Raw genomic sequence first — 17,286 nt, forward strand, 5'->3', positions numbered from 1 at the left:
TATATATATAATCAAACTCATGAGAATAAGAGGAAGGGAGGCACAAACCTGACCTTCCTAGAGCAAAAAGATGCAGCATATGAATGAAAGAACTAAGAGGGGAAGTACTAAATCCTATAGAAAAAGAGCAAGTGAGAATCAAACTACCGAGGAGTACTTTTAACTTAGTCTATCCTCGGCAAATTTAGTGAAAAACTGCTTGAAGATCCTATTTTGACATTGTTCTTTATCCTTATGTGATATGCCTCTGAAGTCTCGGTGCTGGTTGTTCAAGATTGGCGGATGATAATTTTCTTTTACGCTAGCTTCTAGTTCTTGGTTGGCTTAGTTAGCAAACATTGTCAATGCAATTATGCAACATCCTTTTGGCCTTGTTAGATACAATATACTTGGGATTATTTCAGTTTTTAAACTCAATTTGGTTTTTGTGAACACTAGTTTGAGTTTGAGGAGATGTGGAAAGATTATAAGATTATTCTTCGTGATACATAGATACTTTTCCAATTATTTTCCTTACTAATTGATTATGTAATTATTACAACAATCTTTCCTTTTAGAATTATTTGTAACCGTATAAATAGGATTTTTTACTTTCTAATAGTTAGACAATTTCCAACAACTTTCTACTAATATTTATTCTTCTCTCGTCTCTGTATGTGGATATGGTGGTGAACCATGCAGATTCAAATTGTTCTTTCTCTGCCATATTGTTTCAAATTCCAACTGTGGGACTTGTGCTTAAGTGTTAGCAAAACAGACAATTGATAGGGGTTTAAGTATTGTCGCCATACATTTGTGAGATTGTGCATTTGTCATTTGGCCTATATGTGAGTGACAATAGTGAATAAATTTGTCCCTCCCACAACTTAAGCTTCTACATTAGGCGGTTCAACAATATATATTTATCTTTCCACAAAGATGTGCTACAATTTTTTTCCCTATTTTGAAATTCATAAAAGCATCTCAAATTACTCTATTATAAAATTACGAATTCTCTGAAGGCATATCTTACACTGTATCTTAAGTTAGGACATTATTTAGCTGGCCATAGGTGCTCAAAGTTGATGATTACATACCAAGATTTAAGCTTTTGCCTGTACCTGAGTCCAAGCTTCATATGGAAGCTTTCTCAAATTATCATCTAATTAATTTTTGTGTTGCATGTTGTTGATGCATTAAAAAACAGTGTTGTATATATAGGCGGTTTCTTTTTTTGTTTGGTGGGATGATACATCTACAATATTGTTGTTCCTTTCAGGTCTATGGTGCTTTGAGAATGTCTGTGAAAATCCATTTGATGTTGAATTCCAAAATGCTTATATGTGGTGATAGCGATGAAATTGTCGCTACATCTTTGATTGAAGCCAGCAATTTAGTAGTTCTTAAAGTAAGTCATTCTACATTATTTATATTTAGCTCATAAATAAGGTATTTTTAATAATATTTACGATTGTGAAAAACTATGGCAGGGGTCGTCCATGATACACTCAACGGCAAATTTGGGACTTCATGGACAAGGATCCTTGAACTTGTCAGGACCAGGAGATCTTATTGAAGCTCAGCGTTTGGTTTTATCTTTATTTTATGCTATCAGAGTAAGGCTTCTAAATGTTCTTCTTGTTAATTCAGCTTCTTATTTATGCCATACAGCATTTCCACTTCTGTGACTTGGCTTAACAAAGTTACGCTGTTCAAGTGTTACTTCACTTAGAAGTCAAATTTTTTAAACTTACAAGCTCTTTTCTCTTTGTATTTCATTCTGTACTAAAACAGAAGTACTTTTATTTTGAAATTGAGTTATCACAGAAATGTAAGCATTTCTTTGCTATAGTATCACAAAAATGCTGAGGCTGCTGGTTGCTTCAATGTATAAATTTTGATAGATTTGTGGTGGAATTGGGATCAATTTTTTACTTGATTATTCTTTGCTTGTAACCACCAACACTGGTTCTCTAAATGGCTTCTCTTTTGCTTTAATATTCTATTTCCTTCCAATCAAAAATAATTTTGGTTGTTTTTGAAGCCACTTGTAATCCTTTAAGATATTTATTATATCTGGCAAAATCCTGCCATTTTCTGCTGATAATGTTAAAAACTTCTCTATATAAAGGTTGGGCCTGAATCCGTTCTAAGAGGTCCCTTGGAAAATTCGAGTGACAATTACATGTAAGTACTGATTTGGTAGCACTTTATGCTCATGCTGCACTCATTTCTGAATCGTCCTATTTGACAATGTAGGTCTTCAAAGCTCTACTGTGAACAGAAGGATTGTCCTATTGAATTGCTTCATCCCCCCGAGGATTGCAATGTGAATGCTTCATTGTCCTTCACTCTTCAGGTGTTCTAATACTCAGAGTTAACACTTTGAGAAGTTTCTTCTGTTACAAGTTATTTTATATCAGTCAGAGTAGGATGTGTTTTGGATACCTTTGATGCCTCTTGCCCTTTTTGGTGCAAGGATTCAACTTCTCTTCTCATGCAGATTTGTCGAGTTGAAGATATTATAGTTGAAGGCTTCTTAGAAGGATCCATTATACATTTTCACTGGGTGAGAACTGTGGTGGTGAAATCTTCTGGAGCAATAAGTGCATCTGGACTGGGTATGATTTTTTCCACCTACTAGAAGATATTTTGTCTTACTATGGAACAACAGCGTAGGTCTTATGAGTTATGGATGATGTAACTTCAGTTACTTTTAGTCATTAATATTCTTACATATCAAAAGATAGATAGTTTTATTGATTTCTTTATTCCAAAAAGCCTTCCCCAGCATGATTCCTCCAGTTCTACAAGTTATGATAATGGTTTAGAAACCAGAATTAGGAATCTTGACTTGGCTGATATACAGGCTGCACTGGTGGGTTAGGACGTGGAGAATATCTGCCTCATGGTGTTGGCAGTGGTGCTGGACATGGTGGTAAAGGTGGGGATGCATACAATGATGGAAGTTATATCAAGGGTGGTGTTACGTATGGTAATGCTGAGTTGCCTTGTGAACTTGGTAGTGGAAGTGGAAATGAGAGTCTGCCAAGTGCTGCTGCTGGTGGAGGTATTATTGGTAAGCTAAAATTGATGATTTCAGAATGTAGATATGTTTGTGTTTATAATTCTAAGTCAAGGCTGGAGAAATTAACTCTAATACTGGTTAGATTTTCAGGTAAATACACATCAGCGTCCCAACATTAACAAATTAGCTCCACATGCTTGTCTCTATAATATCTGAGTTCAACAACCCAAAGTTTGTGTTTTATTTAGTCAGACAAATACACTTTTTCACCTTCGGTTGCTTTTAAATTTGTGATCTTCATCTCATTCAGATATTTGGTGTCTTTTTGTTACTAAATCACAAACGTAGAATTTCTTTATTAGCATGTTTAGATAGGTGGTTGTATTTGGGACGTTTATTGCAGTTCTTATCGTGGAGTTGGCTTCACTGCAATTTTACTGTTGCTTAATTATGTCCTTTGAAGGAGTTGACCAGGAGTTTCAAATACTAATGAAATCATTTAATATTGGTTTTGTCCTGCAATAGACACTAAAAGTTCTTAAGGGAAAATAATAAATGAAGCTGAAGGTTATTTTGTGCATGAATATGAGCAATTGGATGGCTTTTGCTAAAAGTTTTGAAAAACTTATATTGAAGATTGGAAAAGCTGCCATATTGTTTCATATAACTTTCTGTGGTTGCTTACAAGATTGATTTGTGTATAAGATTTTGATACTAATCACCAACATGTTTGCTTCTTAATAACCCTCTTCATAGGTTACTTTCCACATAGCTTCTGCTGATTGGTCACTTTCTTTCATAAATTCATTCCTGAAACAGTGATGGGCTCACTGGATCACTCATTGTCAAAATTGATATTGTATGGTACACTTAGAGCTGATGGAGAGAATCCTGGAAAATATGTTCAAGGGCAGGATGATGGAGTAGCTTCAGAAATTGGTTCTGGGGGTGGATCTGGCGGAACCGTTCTTCTGTTCGTCCATAATTTGGTACTTGGTGATACCGGTACCATCTCAACTTCTGGAGGACACGGCAGCCATAATAGTGGTGGTGGAGGTGGTGGAAGAGTTCATTTCCATTGGTCAGATATTTTTATTGGGGAAGAATACCTGCCTGTGGCTCTTGTCAAAGGAACCATCAATCTCAGGTTTGTATCTAACCTATTATGTGACTTCACAATTTTAAGTATTTCTGCACAGAGTTCCGTTGATTTTGACCTTACATCCTTCAGTAACTATGGTTCAGCGAGCTTGTAATTTCAATTTGTGGTGTGTGAGGGTTTCAGCGGGGTTGAGGCAGAAATAGTCTTTCTGCTGTGGGTCATCTCTAATTTAAAAATAGTTTTAGTTTCCTTTTTTGGGTGGGCATAGGTGTCTTCAGTCTTCTCCTTTGCTTTCATATATTATGTATGTAGTCAATCTTCTCTGTTCTCGTATAATATGTATGTATGCAATTATTTGGAAGTCACCTGTTTAAATTGCTCAAGAGCATGCAGAATGCACACCTCAAATGTAACAATAATTGGCTGAATGATTTCCCTTTAGGCATCCTTAGCATTATATAGAATGAAGTTTACATATACATCTAAATATGGTAAAAGTAATTGTGGTAAAATATAACTATGTACGTGATTAAGGTAGGTGGGTTGTCCATAATCTTCATCATAATCTTCATGATCTTAATAACATCTCCAAATTGATGCTGGACGATCTAGAAGCATCAATTTGCTGACAAGAAACTGATGTCAACAAATTGATGCCATTGTCGAGTCATGATTACGCCCAAAGTATAATGCGATGATTATAGTACAGTTTTGGGTGTCGTATCCACAGGGAGATGAAAAATATTCCAAAGGTCCAAAAGGTAATGGTTCTCTCAAAATTTGTAATGATTTTACGGTTTGAATGAAATTAAAGTTCACGTAGTGAAATAAGATCAATGTATATGAAAGTGAAGCGTCGGAATTCCCCCAACCGGTTTGTGTCATTCAACATCATCAATTCATATGTTTTCACTCGATTAAAGACATTAAATGTAACTCCTTAATCGGAAGATATGACGTTAAGCACAAATTTAATTCTATGGTAATTCTAGAAATCAAGTTTCCTAAAAACAAATTCCCACAATTAATTATTGAAATCAGATTAAAAAACCACTATATACGTAGGCATAAGGCAGTAGAGAATCACACCAATAATTTTAAGTAATTGAAATTGCAATTTAACCAATATTTCGAATATTCGATAGAAAAAGCGTGACTGAGTCTATGGAAATTATAATAAATGTTATACTAATGTCAAAACTCATTCAAAACAAGGAAATCTTATTCTAAAACTGTTTAACAATGAAAAACTCAATTGCATGAATTGAAGGATGTCGAAATCATCAAAACCGATTGAGTTCCTATGTAACTTCACCAAATTCCTTAGTTTTCCATGGAGTTTCTTGAGCACCAAAGTGAAAAGAATGGGTTTGGAGGCGTCTCCCTGCGTTCTGGGTTGATTCAGGGTTTAAAAGTCGTGAAAAATTCAGTTACCTTAAGAGTTTGATCGAAAATAGGAAACTAAGATTCGGCCCTTGAATGAACCATGCGTACAAATGGTGCGTACGCACAGTAGACTTGTTTAGGCCTGAGTAGTGGATTTTTGGAATCTCGCATATGCAAGACCTATAGGCATATACGTACGCATAGTATAAAAGACCGTTTGATTCTCATTCTTATTAAAATACATTTTTCTCTTTTTTTTTTAACCACACATTCTTCATTAAAATAATATTACACGTAAATAAAAAAAATTTCCTTATTTTTTATCCACATATTCTTCGTCAATCTACTATTTTAAAATTCTTTTTTCCACAAAAATGGGTGTCAAACACCCAGTTAATTTTTCTCCGTTGGACAACTTTCAGTATTTTGAGCATATCTTCCTCTCCCGATATCCGATTGAGGTGATTCAAGTTGCGTTGGAAAGCTAAATTAAAGGGCTACAACTTTTCTTAAGATGTAATCTTCCAATTCGACCGTATGACATGTCAAAAGGGGTTCCAATATAAGGCTAAAAATCGATACGTAACTTCTTTGATTGGAATTGATGTGGGATCATACTTTGATGATATTTCATCCCTTTGACCTCTTTCCTCATCCGCTTGACCTCTAACATTTTTGAATCTTCATCATAAGGTTAAGCACAAGTGTAGAGTATTTGCACTTTAGTCCCCGAACTTCATTTCTTCGATTCTTGACTTCTTTTCTTGTTTCCCTTGGTCCAAAACTTTAATTCTTCAATCAATTGGCCTTCAAATCTTTTGCATCTTCATTTTGCCTTCCAGTTCAACTTTTGGGAAATTGCAATTTAGTCCCTGAACTTTCACTTTCCTCCATTTTGGTCATTTTTAGCTCTTTTCTCCTAATTTTCGCCATATTCATTCATTTGCTACCTAAATTAAAATATAAGGGTATTTAATGCATTTAGGCATCAATAAATCATGCAAATACAAGCATAAATGAATGAATTATTTAACAATTTGTGATATTATCAAGTTATTGTTCGCTAAAATTATATACCGCAAGTGCATGGGTGCATTCAAGTAATAAAGTGGACTTATGGGTCTGAGTATCGATTCCTTGAAGAGTGTTTTTTTTTTTTTTTTTAAATTATACAATTGTTGACTCAATTTTAACAATTGAAGCACACAATTAGATTTTATATGTGAAAAGGAAAGGAAAATAAATTTGAAAATCAATTGAAATAACAATTATGAAAGAGAAGGAAATTTGACTTATAAATGAGTTGGGATTTAAAATGTCACTTAACTGTCGTTTCTTTAATATCCAACAAATCGAAAATGCAAATTACCTCATTACATTGTTAGACCCGATTTTTCAAATTTAGTTAATTTCCTATCTCGATTGATCTTACCTACTATCTCTATGTTGATAAAAACTCAACGGACCGCATTAAATCGTGATGAAAATAACTCAATAGGTCACCTAGCGTTTGGAGTATATCTCTATCTTCTAAAACAACCTAGGGCATTAATTATTTTGATCAAGAATGCACAACAATCTCTCAATAGTTGCACAAACTACTCAATTCAATCATATATTGGCCATATACATGAAGAAAATTTAAGCACAATAATAAATGCACAATAACATAGTAATTAAAACATTAAATGATGAATATTGACATTAAAGAAACTTAGGTCAAGCTATATCATAAATCCCAACATTAAACACTTAGTTCATTGCAAAATAGAAGCACAAAAATGAAATAAAGAGATAACCCATTACAAAATGAAGGAGATAACGGAAAAATACAAGATAGTGGAAGAAAACCGTCCCTTGAATATATTCTTGAAGAAATGAGAGATTGAAATCTTTAATATTCCTTGTAAACTCCCAATTTTTGCTGCAAATTCTCCCTTATTCTTGCCTCTTCTCTCTTTGAAAGATTTTCTAAGTGTTCTCCTATAAGTCTTGCTCTAGAAGTGACCAACAAATGGGTATTTAAATGGCCAAAAATCGTCTTAAGTGAAATTGTGGAAGAGGTCCCAAAATTTAGGTAAAATTTGCTTGGCCGGGAAGCGGCGCGCGCGCACGGTAAGATGCTTTTAGCCTCGGGATATCATAAAGAGCCTCCTACGTGAGCGCCATAGTAAGCCTGCGAGCGAGCATGGGCTTTCTTCTTTCTTTCTTTTTTCAATTTAGTCCTCCATTCAATTGCACACAAGGCCCTCAACTTTGATCATGAACAACTTGGTCCTCAAAATTTGATTTTCATATTACTTTAGCCCTCCAAAATTGCAACAATAGGTCCCTAAACTTTCAGCACTTGTACACTTTGGTCACCAAGTTATTTTTTTGTACACTTTTGGTCCTTTTTTCCTGGATTCGGCTCTTTTCTCATCCAATTTGGACTTTTGGCCTACAAACACCATAATTACACAATTATAAATGGGAATCCACTTAATTTCATCAATAATTAGCTCGTTAAAGTGCCTAATAAGTATGTAAAAACATACTTATCAGTCATCACCTTGGTAAACACAGTCGTGATATGCGGAAGAGTAATAATTCGATCATCATAGGCCTCGTGTATAGAGTGACAATCCACTTGTAGAAATTTGAAAATAAGGGGATTATTATGGAAGGAAATTATTATAGATTATTGTAATATCTTGTACGGTATAATTTGTGATTAGTTAGGGAATGTTTTTTCTTTCTTTAATTGGGAAACTACATTCCTTAACTTACCATCTTTTGTATTATAAATTGAGCCACAGTATTGTAAGAAAATCATTAACTCGAAAGTTAATGGAGGAAGACCCCTTTGAATCAGTATGAGTTTGATCGGAATCGACAATTCCTCCTTTCAACTCATGGTGGAAAAACTAAATGGAAGAAATTACAGAGAATGAACTAAGTCAATTAGGCTGGTAGTTGATGGAAAAAGTAAAATTGGATACCTCACTAGATACACCAAGCAGTCTACAGATGCAAAGCTTCAAGCTAGACGAAAATCTGAAAACTCCATGGTGGTTGCATGGCTGGTGAATTCGATGATGCCCTCTATATGTAAAACGTACTTGTTTATGCCAACTGTAAAATATATATGGGAAGCAGTCAAAGAGATGTACTCCGATGCCAAGGATTCATCCCAAATTTTCGAGATTAAGACAAAATTATGGCAAATGAAGCAAGAAGAAAGAAATGTTACCGATTATTACATGGAGATGAAGATTCTTTGGCAAGAATTGGATCTTAGTGTCGAAAAGTAGGATTGTCCAGGCATTGTCATACACCTTGATGCATAGGTGAAAGTTTTGCCAACTTTTCTATTGTTGGATGACTGTTACGCAACACGATCAAGTACAATGTATACCTTGGAGGTTATGGTATATGGATCTTGAAACAACTTCTAGTAGAGTAGATAGAGTAGGCATATTATTAGAAGAATATTTGTGGTTATGCATCAACCTACTGCTTTAGTTTATCTCCACACACCGAATCACGTTGCTAAGAGTTTGATTTTCCATCTGGCCAAAGAGTCAATACAAAGTAGGGTAGTACAAAATGTTCCACTTTTGTAGACGATGGTCATTATCGTGATCCTGGATGAAGTTTTCTTTGTACTGGAGCAGACCACTCTACCTAAGATTGTTGCTTATAGGTGAACTATTGCATTTTGATGAAGGTTCTCGTTCATGACATGGTGTGGATGGAATCATCATAGTGAAGTTAGACCAGCTTTCCTCTCCTACCTGAACCAGCATGACTTGGAGGCTTGCAAGAATTAGCCCGTTGTGTCAATGAGGAGAGATTGACGAGTTCACAGAAGTTGAAGAAGATTACAACTTAATATACATTGCTCGTTTAACATAATTTTGTATATAATTATGTAATTAATTACCATATTTAGATTGATGTTTGTTCCTATATAATGGAAGGAATCCTTGACAAAAAATCATTTAGATAAAAGCTTGTCATGGTATTTAGAGCTTACCTCGTGGATTTTATATTGAATCTTTGATTTTCTTCGGGCATAGCTCAGCCTTTCAGGTGTGGGTTTCTTGTAGTGGTCAATGGTTGACACAGTCTTTGTCAATGTGTGACTCTTCGGTACATCAAATGTGCTGCGAGCATCGACAATTTTCTCCGTGGTGTAAGATTTCTAGTTGGAGCTTTGGTTCCATTGTTGGAACTTGTTAAGGAAATAAATCAAGTAAATTAGGCAAGAGTATAACTAGATATTATTGTATTTCCATATTTATCAAGTTTCCATATGTGTGTAATCTCGTTTTACTATATAATGGAAGAAGGGAAAGATAATTTTGTCTCTCTCTATTGCTTATATCAACTCTCACATGAACTTAAACATGGTATCAGAGCCTCATACCTAGGGATTGAAACTTCCTGCCGCTACCTCTTCCGAACCTTCTTCTTTTTTTTCTTTTTTTTTCATTTTCTTTCTTCCTTCCTTCAAACTCTTCTTGTTCTGCCTTCGAACCCTTCTTGTTTTGCCTTCACCCATGAAATAGTTGATTAAGGCCAGGTCATGTGTAATCGGTACCCAGTGTGGTCCATTACCGGTTGTTGGTGGTGTCGCTTGGTTGTTGTGTTGCCGATGGTTGGTTAGTGGTTTCCGTTAGTCGTAGGTTGACAGGAGACGCCGGCAGTGGTATGTCGAGATAGTCAGTCACGAGTTGAAGTTGATCTGCAATCGGGTTACTGTGGGTACTGTTGGACTAATTTTCAGTCAGTGGGTTGGACCTATTTATTCGGGTTGGAGCTTATTTTCTTTTGTTTGGGCCTTGGTTGTCTAGTTGGGTGTTGAATTTTATTATTGGACTAATTAGTATAATGTCTTTTAAAATGGAAATGTTCAACTTGATTGGACCCATGACACCTGAAAAGTTGAATGAACGAAATTACACTTATTGGGCTAGGTGTGTCAAGGTCTTTTTGCGGGGTAAAGGTCTATTTCATCACTTGTTTTTGGAAAAGCCATTTGCCAAATCTTCAGAAGCTGATTCTGCAAAAGTTAATTCTACTCTCAATGACCATTGGGATCAAGAGGATAATGCCATCATCGGACTTATGATTACTAGTATTGAGTCTCATATTAGTTCCTCATGTCTCTATATGTTTATGGCTAAGCAAATTTGGGAGCATCTCAAACATATACATTTTGGAACGGGAAATGTTACTCGAATCTATGAAACGTGTAAACAATACTTTGAGCTTGAGAAGGGCTCCTCCAGCCTTGTTGAATATTATAATAAACTTTTGGCTGTGTGTCAGGAAAGAAATATGCATCAACCTCTCACTACTGATTTGAATGTCATGGAAAAACAACGTGAAGATATCGATGTTAAATTTCTTATTGGACTTCCGCCAGAGTTTGAAGCAGTCCAAGCACAGATACTAGGTGGAAAAGAGCTCCCCAGTCTTGTAGAGACATTTTCTCGTATTCAGCATTCTACTTTATCAGATCATACACCTAGTGGATATCGTTCTACTTTTGTTGTTAGGGGTGGCTTATCTAGAAGTGGACGTAATGGTCAAGGTGGACGTGGTGTTAACTCTCGGGGAGGATGAGACACTAGAGGCATTGATTGTTCATTACCCCATGAACCTCAAAAATGTACTCATTGTGGATGTGTAGGTCACTCTGTTGATTACTGTTGGGATTTACATGGTAAGCCATCTGGTTCTGCTAATCAGGCCTCCTCTAATGAGGATCATCATTCGGTATCTGAAATAGTGGCTAACTCTAGTTTAATACCATAATCTGATTTCTTATCTGTACCGCGGATGAGTATGCTGAGTTCTTAGCTCATAAACATGCCACTTCCATTTCTATGGCCACTCTCGTTCAGTCAGGTACTACGTCTTCTCACTGCCTAATGTCATCCTCTCTTAATCCGTGGATTCTTAATTCCGGGGCTACTAAACACATGACTGGTTCGTCTACTTATCTTCTTGGTTATCATCCCACTATTTCGTCCAAGTATGTTACCCTTGCTAACGGTTCCCGAACTAGTGTTGCAGGCTCGGGCAATGCCCCTTTTAGTCCTAATATTGATTTGTCGTCTGTCCTTCATGTCCCTGTTCTGTAATATTTTATCCTTCTTTATGTATTTTTCAAGATCTCAAGATGAAGATGATGATTGGTATGGGGCATGAAGTTGGTGGATTATATTACCTGAATCTTTCTCCAGCCTCTCCGTCTCAAGCTCTCCAGTCTTCTGTTTCACCCATGCAGTGGCATTGCCGTTTTGGTCACCCTTCTCTTTCTACTTTAAACGTCAAGTTGTGAGTCTTCGTAACGTGTCTTCTCTTCACTGTGAAGCTTGTCAGCTTAGTAAACACCACCGTGTGTCTTTTCCTTTACGAACAGTAAGTTGCGTTTCTAGTTTATTTGTGATCGTCCATTCTGATATATGGGGACCAATTAATGTTTCTTCTAGTAAGTTTCATTATTTTGTTACATTTGTGGATGATTATTCTCGTATGATTATTCCTAATGAAAAATTGTTCTGAATTACTGTCTATCTTTCAAGTTTATTGCACTATGATTAAAACTCAATTTAACCAGAGGATTTGTATTTTGCGATCTGATAATGCTAAAGAATATTCGTATGCATCTTTTACATCATATCTATCTTCTAAAGGCATTATTCACCAAACATCTTGCTTGTATACTCCCCAGCAAAATGGAGTTGCGGAACGAAAAAATTGACATTTGTTAGAGGTTACTCATTCTCTTCTTTGTCATATGCATGTCCCTAAACGTTTTTGAAGTGATGTTGTCCTTACTGCATGCTATCTCATTAATCGCATGCCTTCCTTTATTTTGGCCGGTGCATCTCCATTCTCTTGTGTCTCCCTCTTCTCTACAGTATTCACTACCTCTCAAAGTTTTTGGATGTGTTTGTTATGTTCATCTCCTTGGACCTGGCCTTGACAAACTCGACTTTTGCTCTATGAAATGTATTTCTCTTGGTTACTCCCAAACCCAAAAGGGGTATCGATGCTACAGTCCTTCTCTACAACGTTATTTGGTAAGTGCAAATGTCACTTTTGATGAGTTCACACCCTATTTCTCGAATCATGGTACTTCTTCTGAATTCACTCAAGTCCCCGTTAATTTACCCGTACCATATCTACCTATCGGTACTTCTCCAGAACTAGACTCAACTTCATCTACTGCGCTAGATATGTCCTCCTCTCATAAGGAACCACCACCACCTTTCCGAGTTTATACTCGACGACTTAAGCCACCAACATTTGTGGCCCCATCCGTCGCCTTACCGTCTACAAATCCTACGTTTGCCTTTCCTTTTGATCCTGAGTCATTGCCCCGTTCTCTGTAAAGGTAAACGTACATGTGTAACTAAACATCCTATAAGCCACTATGTTACTTTTGATTCCTTGTCGCCTTCTTTTTCTTGTTTCACATCCCAGCTTTCTAGTGTTTTTGTACCTAAGACAGTGATAGAGGCTTTATCTGATCCTGAGTGGCGAAGGGCTATGGAATTCGAAGTGGCAGCCTTGCACAAGAGTCAGACTTGGGACCTCGTTCCACTGTCGGCGGGGATACGTTCTGTTGGTAACAAATGGGTCTTTGTCCCAAAATTCAATCCCGATGGAACTGTTGATCGATTGAAAGCCCGATTGGTTGTTAAAGGTTACACACAGACCTATGGAATTGATTATGATGAAACATTCTCTCTAGTTGCTAAGATGTCATCTATTCGGGTTTTTATTTCTATTGCTGCTAACCTTGGTTGGCCTTTATTTCAACTGGATATTAAAAATGCATTTCTTTATGGTGATTTGCACGAAGAGGTTTATATGGAGCAACCACCTGGGTTTGTTGCTCAGGGGGAATGCCGGAACTATGTAAGTTGAAAAAGGCTTTATAAGGGTTAAAACAATCACCAAGGGCGTGGTTTGGGAAGTTTTATGAGGTTGTTTTAGAATTTGGTCTTCAGAGGTGTCAGACAGATCATTTAGTATTTCATCTACAGACTAATGCAGGTTTTGTTATCTTTATAGTTTATGTAGATGATATTGTAATCACTGGTGATGATGCAGATGGGATTGCTCGGTTGAAGCAGTTTTTACAAAAACATTTTCAGACCAAAGATTTGGGTAAGCTCCGATACTTCTTAGGTATTGAAGTCGCTAGGTCATGAGCAGGATCAATTTGTCTCAAAGAAAATACGTGCTTGATCTCTTAGATGAAACAGGTTGTCTTGGAACTCATCCCGTTGATACTCTTATGGATCCTAATGTGAAGTTTTTGAAGGATAAAGGTAAATTGTATGAAGAAGTATTGTCGTTTAGTTGGAAAATTAAATTAACTTACTATCACACGACCAGATATTTCCTATGCAGTGAGTGTCATTAGTCAGTTCTTGGATGCTCCCCGAGCTCCTCATTAGGAAGCTGTGATGCGTATTATTCGGTACCTGAAAAATGCCCCATGTGTTGGATTATTGTAGGAGTCAAATGTACTTTTCTCGGTGGTAATCTTGTCTCTTGGAAAAGTAAGAAACAAACTGTAGTAGCAAGGTCAAGCGCAGAAGCAGAATATAGGGTGATGGCTCATACTGCTAGTGAGTTGACATGGTTGCAGCACTTTTTTCAAGAAATCAATCTCTCCTTCCACTCCTATTCCAATGTTTTGTGATAATCAAACTGCTTTACATATTACGTCCAATCCAGTATTTCATGAAAGGACTAAACATATTGAAATTGATTGTCACTTTATTCGGGACAAAATAATGAGTGGTGATATATGTACACCATTTGTGAAGACAGGAGATCAGCATGTTGATGTGTTTACAAAGGCGTTGAATGGTAATCGGTTAAAATTTCTCCGTTCGAAGTTGGGCTTATATGATATATACGCTTCAGTTTGAGGGGGAGTGTTAAGGAAATAAATCAAGTAAATTAGGCAAGAGTATAACTAGATATTATTGTATTTCCATATTTACCAAGTTTCCATATGTGTGTAATCTCGTTTTACTATATAGTGGAAGAAGAAGAAGGGGAAGATAATTTTGTCTTTCTCTCTATTGCTTATATCAACTCTCACATGAACTCAAACAGAACTATTATGGGTAGCGTCTTTCTATTTAGGCCTCTAAGGAAAAGGTGATTCGGGATTTCGGGACTCACCTTGGCGAACCACATCACTGTGATAGTTGTTAATTGCTGTAGGTTTTACTTATATCGGTGATTGTTATGGCTGTCATCCTTTATAGTTGTTTCTAGTGCCTCAATTTTAGCTATAAAGGTGTTGGATATTTCTATTATTGATGATTTTTCCTTGCATGTTGAAGGGTACTTTCAGTTACCAAGACTGGCAATTGGGGTTGAGGAATTATTGTTGATTCTTTTGCTACGTGGGTTTGGTGACTCCTAAGAATTCTAGTGTTGCGACGATTTTTGTTGGGTATAGGTGCAACACCGCCTTATTTTTTTAGTTGTGGGAACCATGGACCCATAATCAATTTGGGCAATTTTTTGAGGTTGGGCTCTTGGATTTTTTTTGGGGCTAGTGTGTGGTCTAGCATTTCTTTTTTAATTTTTATTTTTTGGGTTGTGGATGTGTGGGTTGTTTTGTGGGTAGTCCAATGCACCTTTTTTTGTTTCGACAATGGGTGATTTCTTTGACGCTATGTCGGTTGACGCTTTTTGTGTTAAGTTCATTGACACGAATTATTCCATATTTGAATTTCAATTCAAGATGTTTTTATAAGGAAATGAGTTTTGAGGTCATATTGATGGATCCTTTCAAACGCCTGAAAATGCTAAAGATCCCAGTACATGGGAAACAAATTGATGCTTCTTCATCATCCAGCATCAATTTTAGGGGATGTCAATGAGATGAAATCGATGAGAATCATGGAGATTGATGAAAATTATGACTTAACATACATTGCCCATTTAACATAATTATGTATATAAATGTATGATTGGTTATCATATTTACATTGGTACTTATTCCTATATAATGGAAGGAATCCTTGACGAGAAATCACTCAACCAAAGGTTTGTCATGTTGTGGTACCCATCAGGATCGAACCTGGCCGGTAACATTTCATATTCTGAAATGAGTATTGCAATCGTTCAATCTCCCAGTTCGTTGTCATTAAGGTGGTCCCACCTCTACCACCAGTTTTAGCTTTATCTCAGGATAGGTTATTTTTCCATTATTAATCATTTACAAGTTTAAGCCCCCCGCCCCCCTTCTTTCTCTCTCTTTCTGTTTGACTTTCTAAAAAAATCACTATTCAAAACATCAATTTTACAAAATTATGACCAACAGGGACTAAATATAATTGAAACAGTAGAAAAAGGTCAAGAATTTTGAAGTAATTTATTACTGAATGCCATTGGTTATAACGTGCATATTCCTCTTCTTATTTAGGCATTATTTAGCAGCAGTCCAGAAAGGAAAGGCAGCATTTCAATATGAAAGTAGGGAATGTATAATTCTGTCTATGCAAGATTATTTCTTTTGTTCATTTTCTTATTAATTAAATTTCAAATATAAAAGTCAATTTTAAGGCTCAACAACTACTCAATTAAATACATGTACTAAATTAGTATGAGGCTTCTTATAAGACTTTAGAGCAGTTTAGAAAATTATTTTATTTGATATTGTATAATTAGTTTAATGCTGTAGCTTCTAGTCACATAGATGGACTGCCTAATTTCATGACGTTTATTTCTTGTTTAAATGTATAATACACTTCCTGTGTACTTTTTAATTAATAAAACATTTGATTACTTGTAAAAAAAAATAATAATAAAGTATGAGGCTTCTTGCAGAACAACAAAAAGCACTCTTTCACTCTTTCATATTTTAACTGTGCTTTTGAAAAGATATATGGTGTTACTTGTCCGATCAATGGTCATAGAAAATGAGTAGATGAACTTCAACTCATTCTTTTGTGAATTTATGTCATATAATGTTAGACGGTTAGTATTATTCTAAAGAAAAAATGAATTTATATTGTTTAGTACTTAACACACTTTTATTTAATGATGATTGTTAATCATTTTTCTACTTATGATGGAACCGCAGAGGAGGTGTTGGTCGAGGACTGGGGCAAGATGGAGAAAATGGAACTGTTAGTGGAAAAGCCTGTCCGAAAGGGCTTTATGGGATATTTTGTCGGGTAAATTGCTACCCCATGCGTCACTGTTGAGATTTTTGGTGAAGTTCAAGAGTTAAGCGCTTCTCTAATGTCTGACATGACTTGTTCACAGTTGAATTCAGCTCATGTATCTTGATTGTAAACTAAGTTGGTCTCTCATTCTTTAAAATAAGCTCATGTATCCTTGTCCCCGTGTCGAGATTTTTATTTTTTATTTTTTTATTTTTAAGTCCCCTGGCATAGGTACTGTTAGGAAGAAGTCTATACCTCTGTCAAATTCCACAAAGTAGTCAATGTAATAACTGCATTTTTATTCTCTTCTTCCTTATACCTGAAGTAATTTGTTTGCTATAGAATGTGTTGCCCCTTTATTACCATAGCCTCGTTTATGTATTCCTCTATAAAGTCTATGTCTGCTTTATTCTCAAATTCTTCAAGTTTTAATGCACATGTTATATTGCAGGAATGCCCCCTTGGGACTTATAAAAATTTGACCGGATCTGACAGAGCCCTTTGTCGTGATTGCCCATCTCATCAGCTTCCCCATCGTGCGATATATATTGCTGTTCGGGGTACATCATATTTCTTTTCTGTTTGCT

The 17,286-nt window shown here is 36.0% G+C and overlaps 1 protein-coding gene across 3 annotated transcripts in view; it reads left to right on the forward strand.

Annotated features, from left to right (window-relative positions):
* LOC111407817 overlaps positions 1-17,286 on the forward strand; it is a 40,472-nt gene that overhangs the window by 12,639 nt on the left and 10,547 nt on the right. For all 3 annotated transcript variants that reach the window (XM_023037500.1, XM_023037501.1, XM_023037502.1), the window contains exons 5-13: positions 1,259-1,387; positions 1,470-1,595; positions 2,111-2,166; positions 2,239-2,338; positions 2,483-2,600; positions 2,849-3,058; positions 3,827-4,154; positions 16,615-16,708; positions 17,151-17,259. In XM_023037500.1, the coding sequence (XP_022893268.1) occupies positions 1,259-1,387; positions 1,470-1,595; positions 2,111-2,166; positions 2,239-2,338; positions 2,483-2,600; positions 2,849-3,058; positions 3,827-4,154; positions 16,615-16,708; positions 17,151-17,259 (1,270 nt within the window). The remainder of the gene's footprint in view (positions 1-1,258; positions 1,388-1,469; positions 1,596-2,110; positions 2,167-2,238; positions 2,339-2,482; positions 2,601-2,848; positions 3,059-3,826; positions 4,155-16,614; positions 16,709-17,150; positions 17,260-17,286) is intronic.

The sequence above is a fragment of the Olea europaea genome, chromosome 13, assembly GCF_002742605.1.
Source record: "Olea europaea var. sylvestris chromosome 13, O_europaea_v1, whole genome shotgun sequence".
Taxonomy (NCBI): Eukaryota; Viridiplantae; Streptophyta; class Magnoliopsida; order Lamiales; family Oleaceae; genus Olea; species Olea europaea.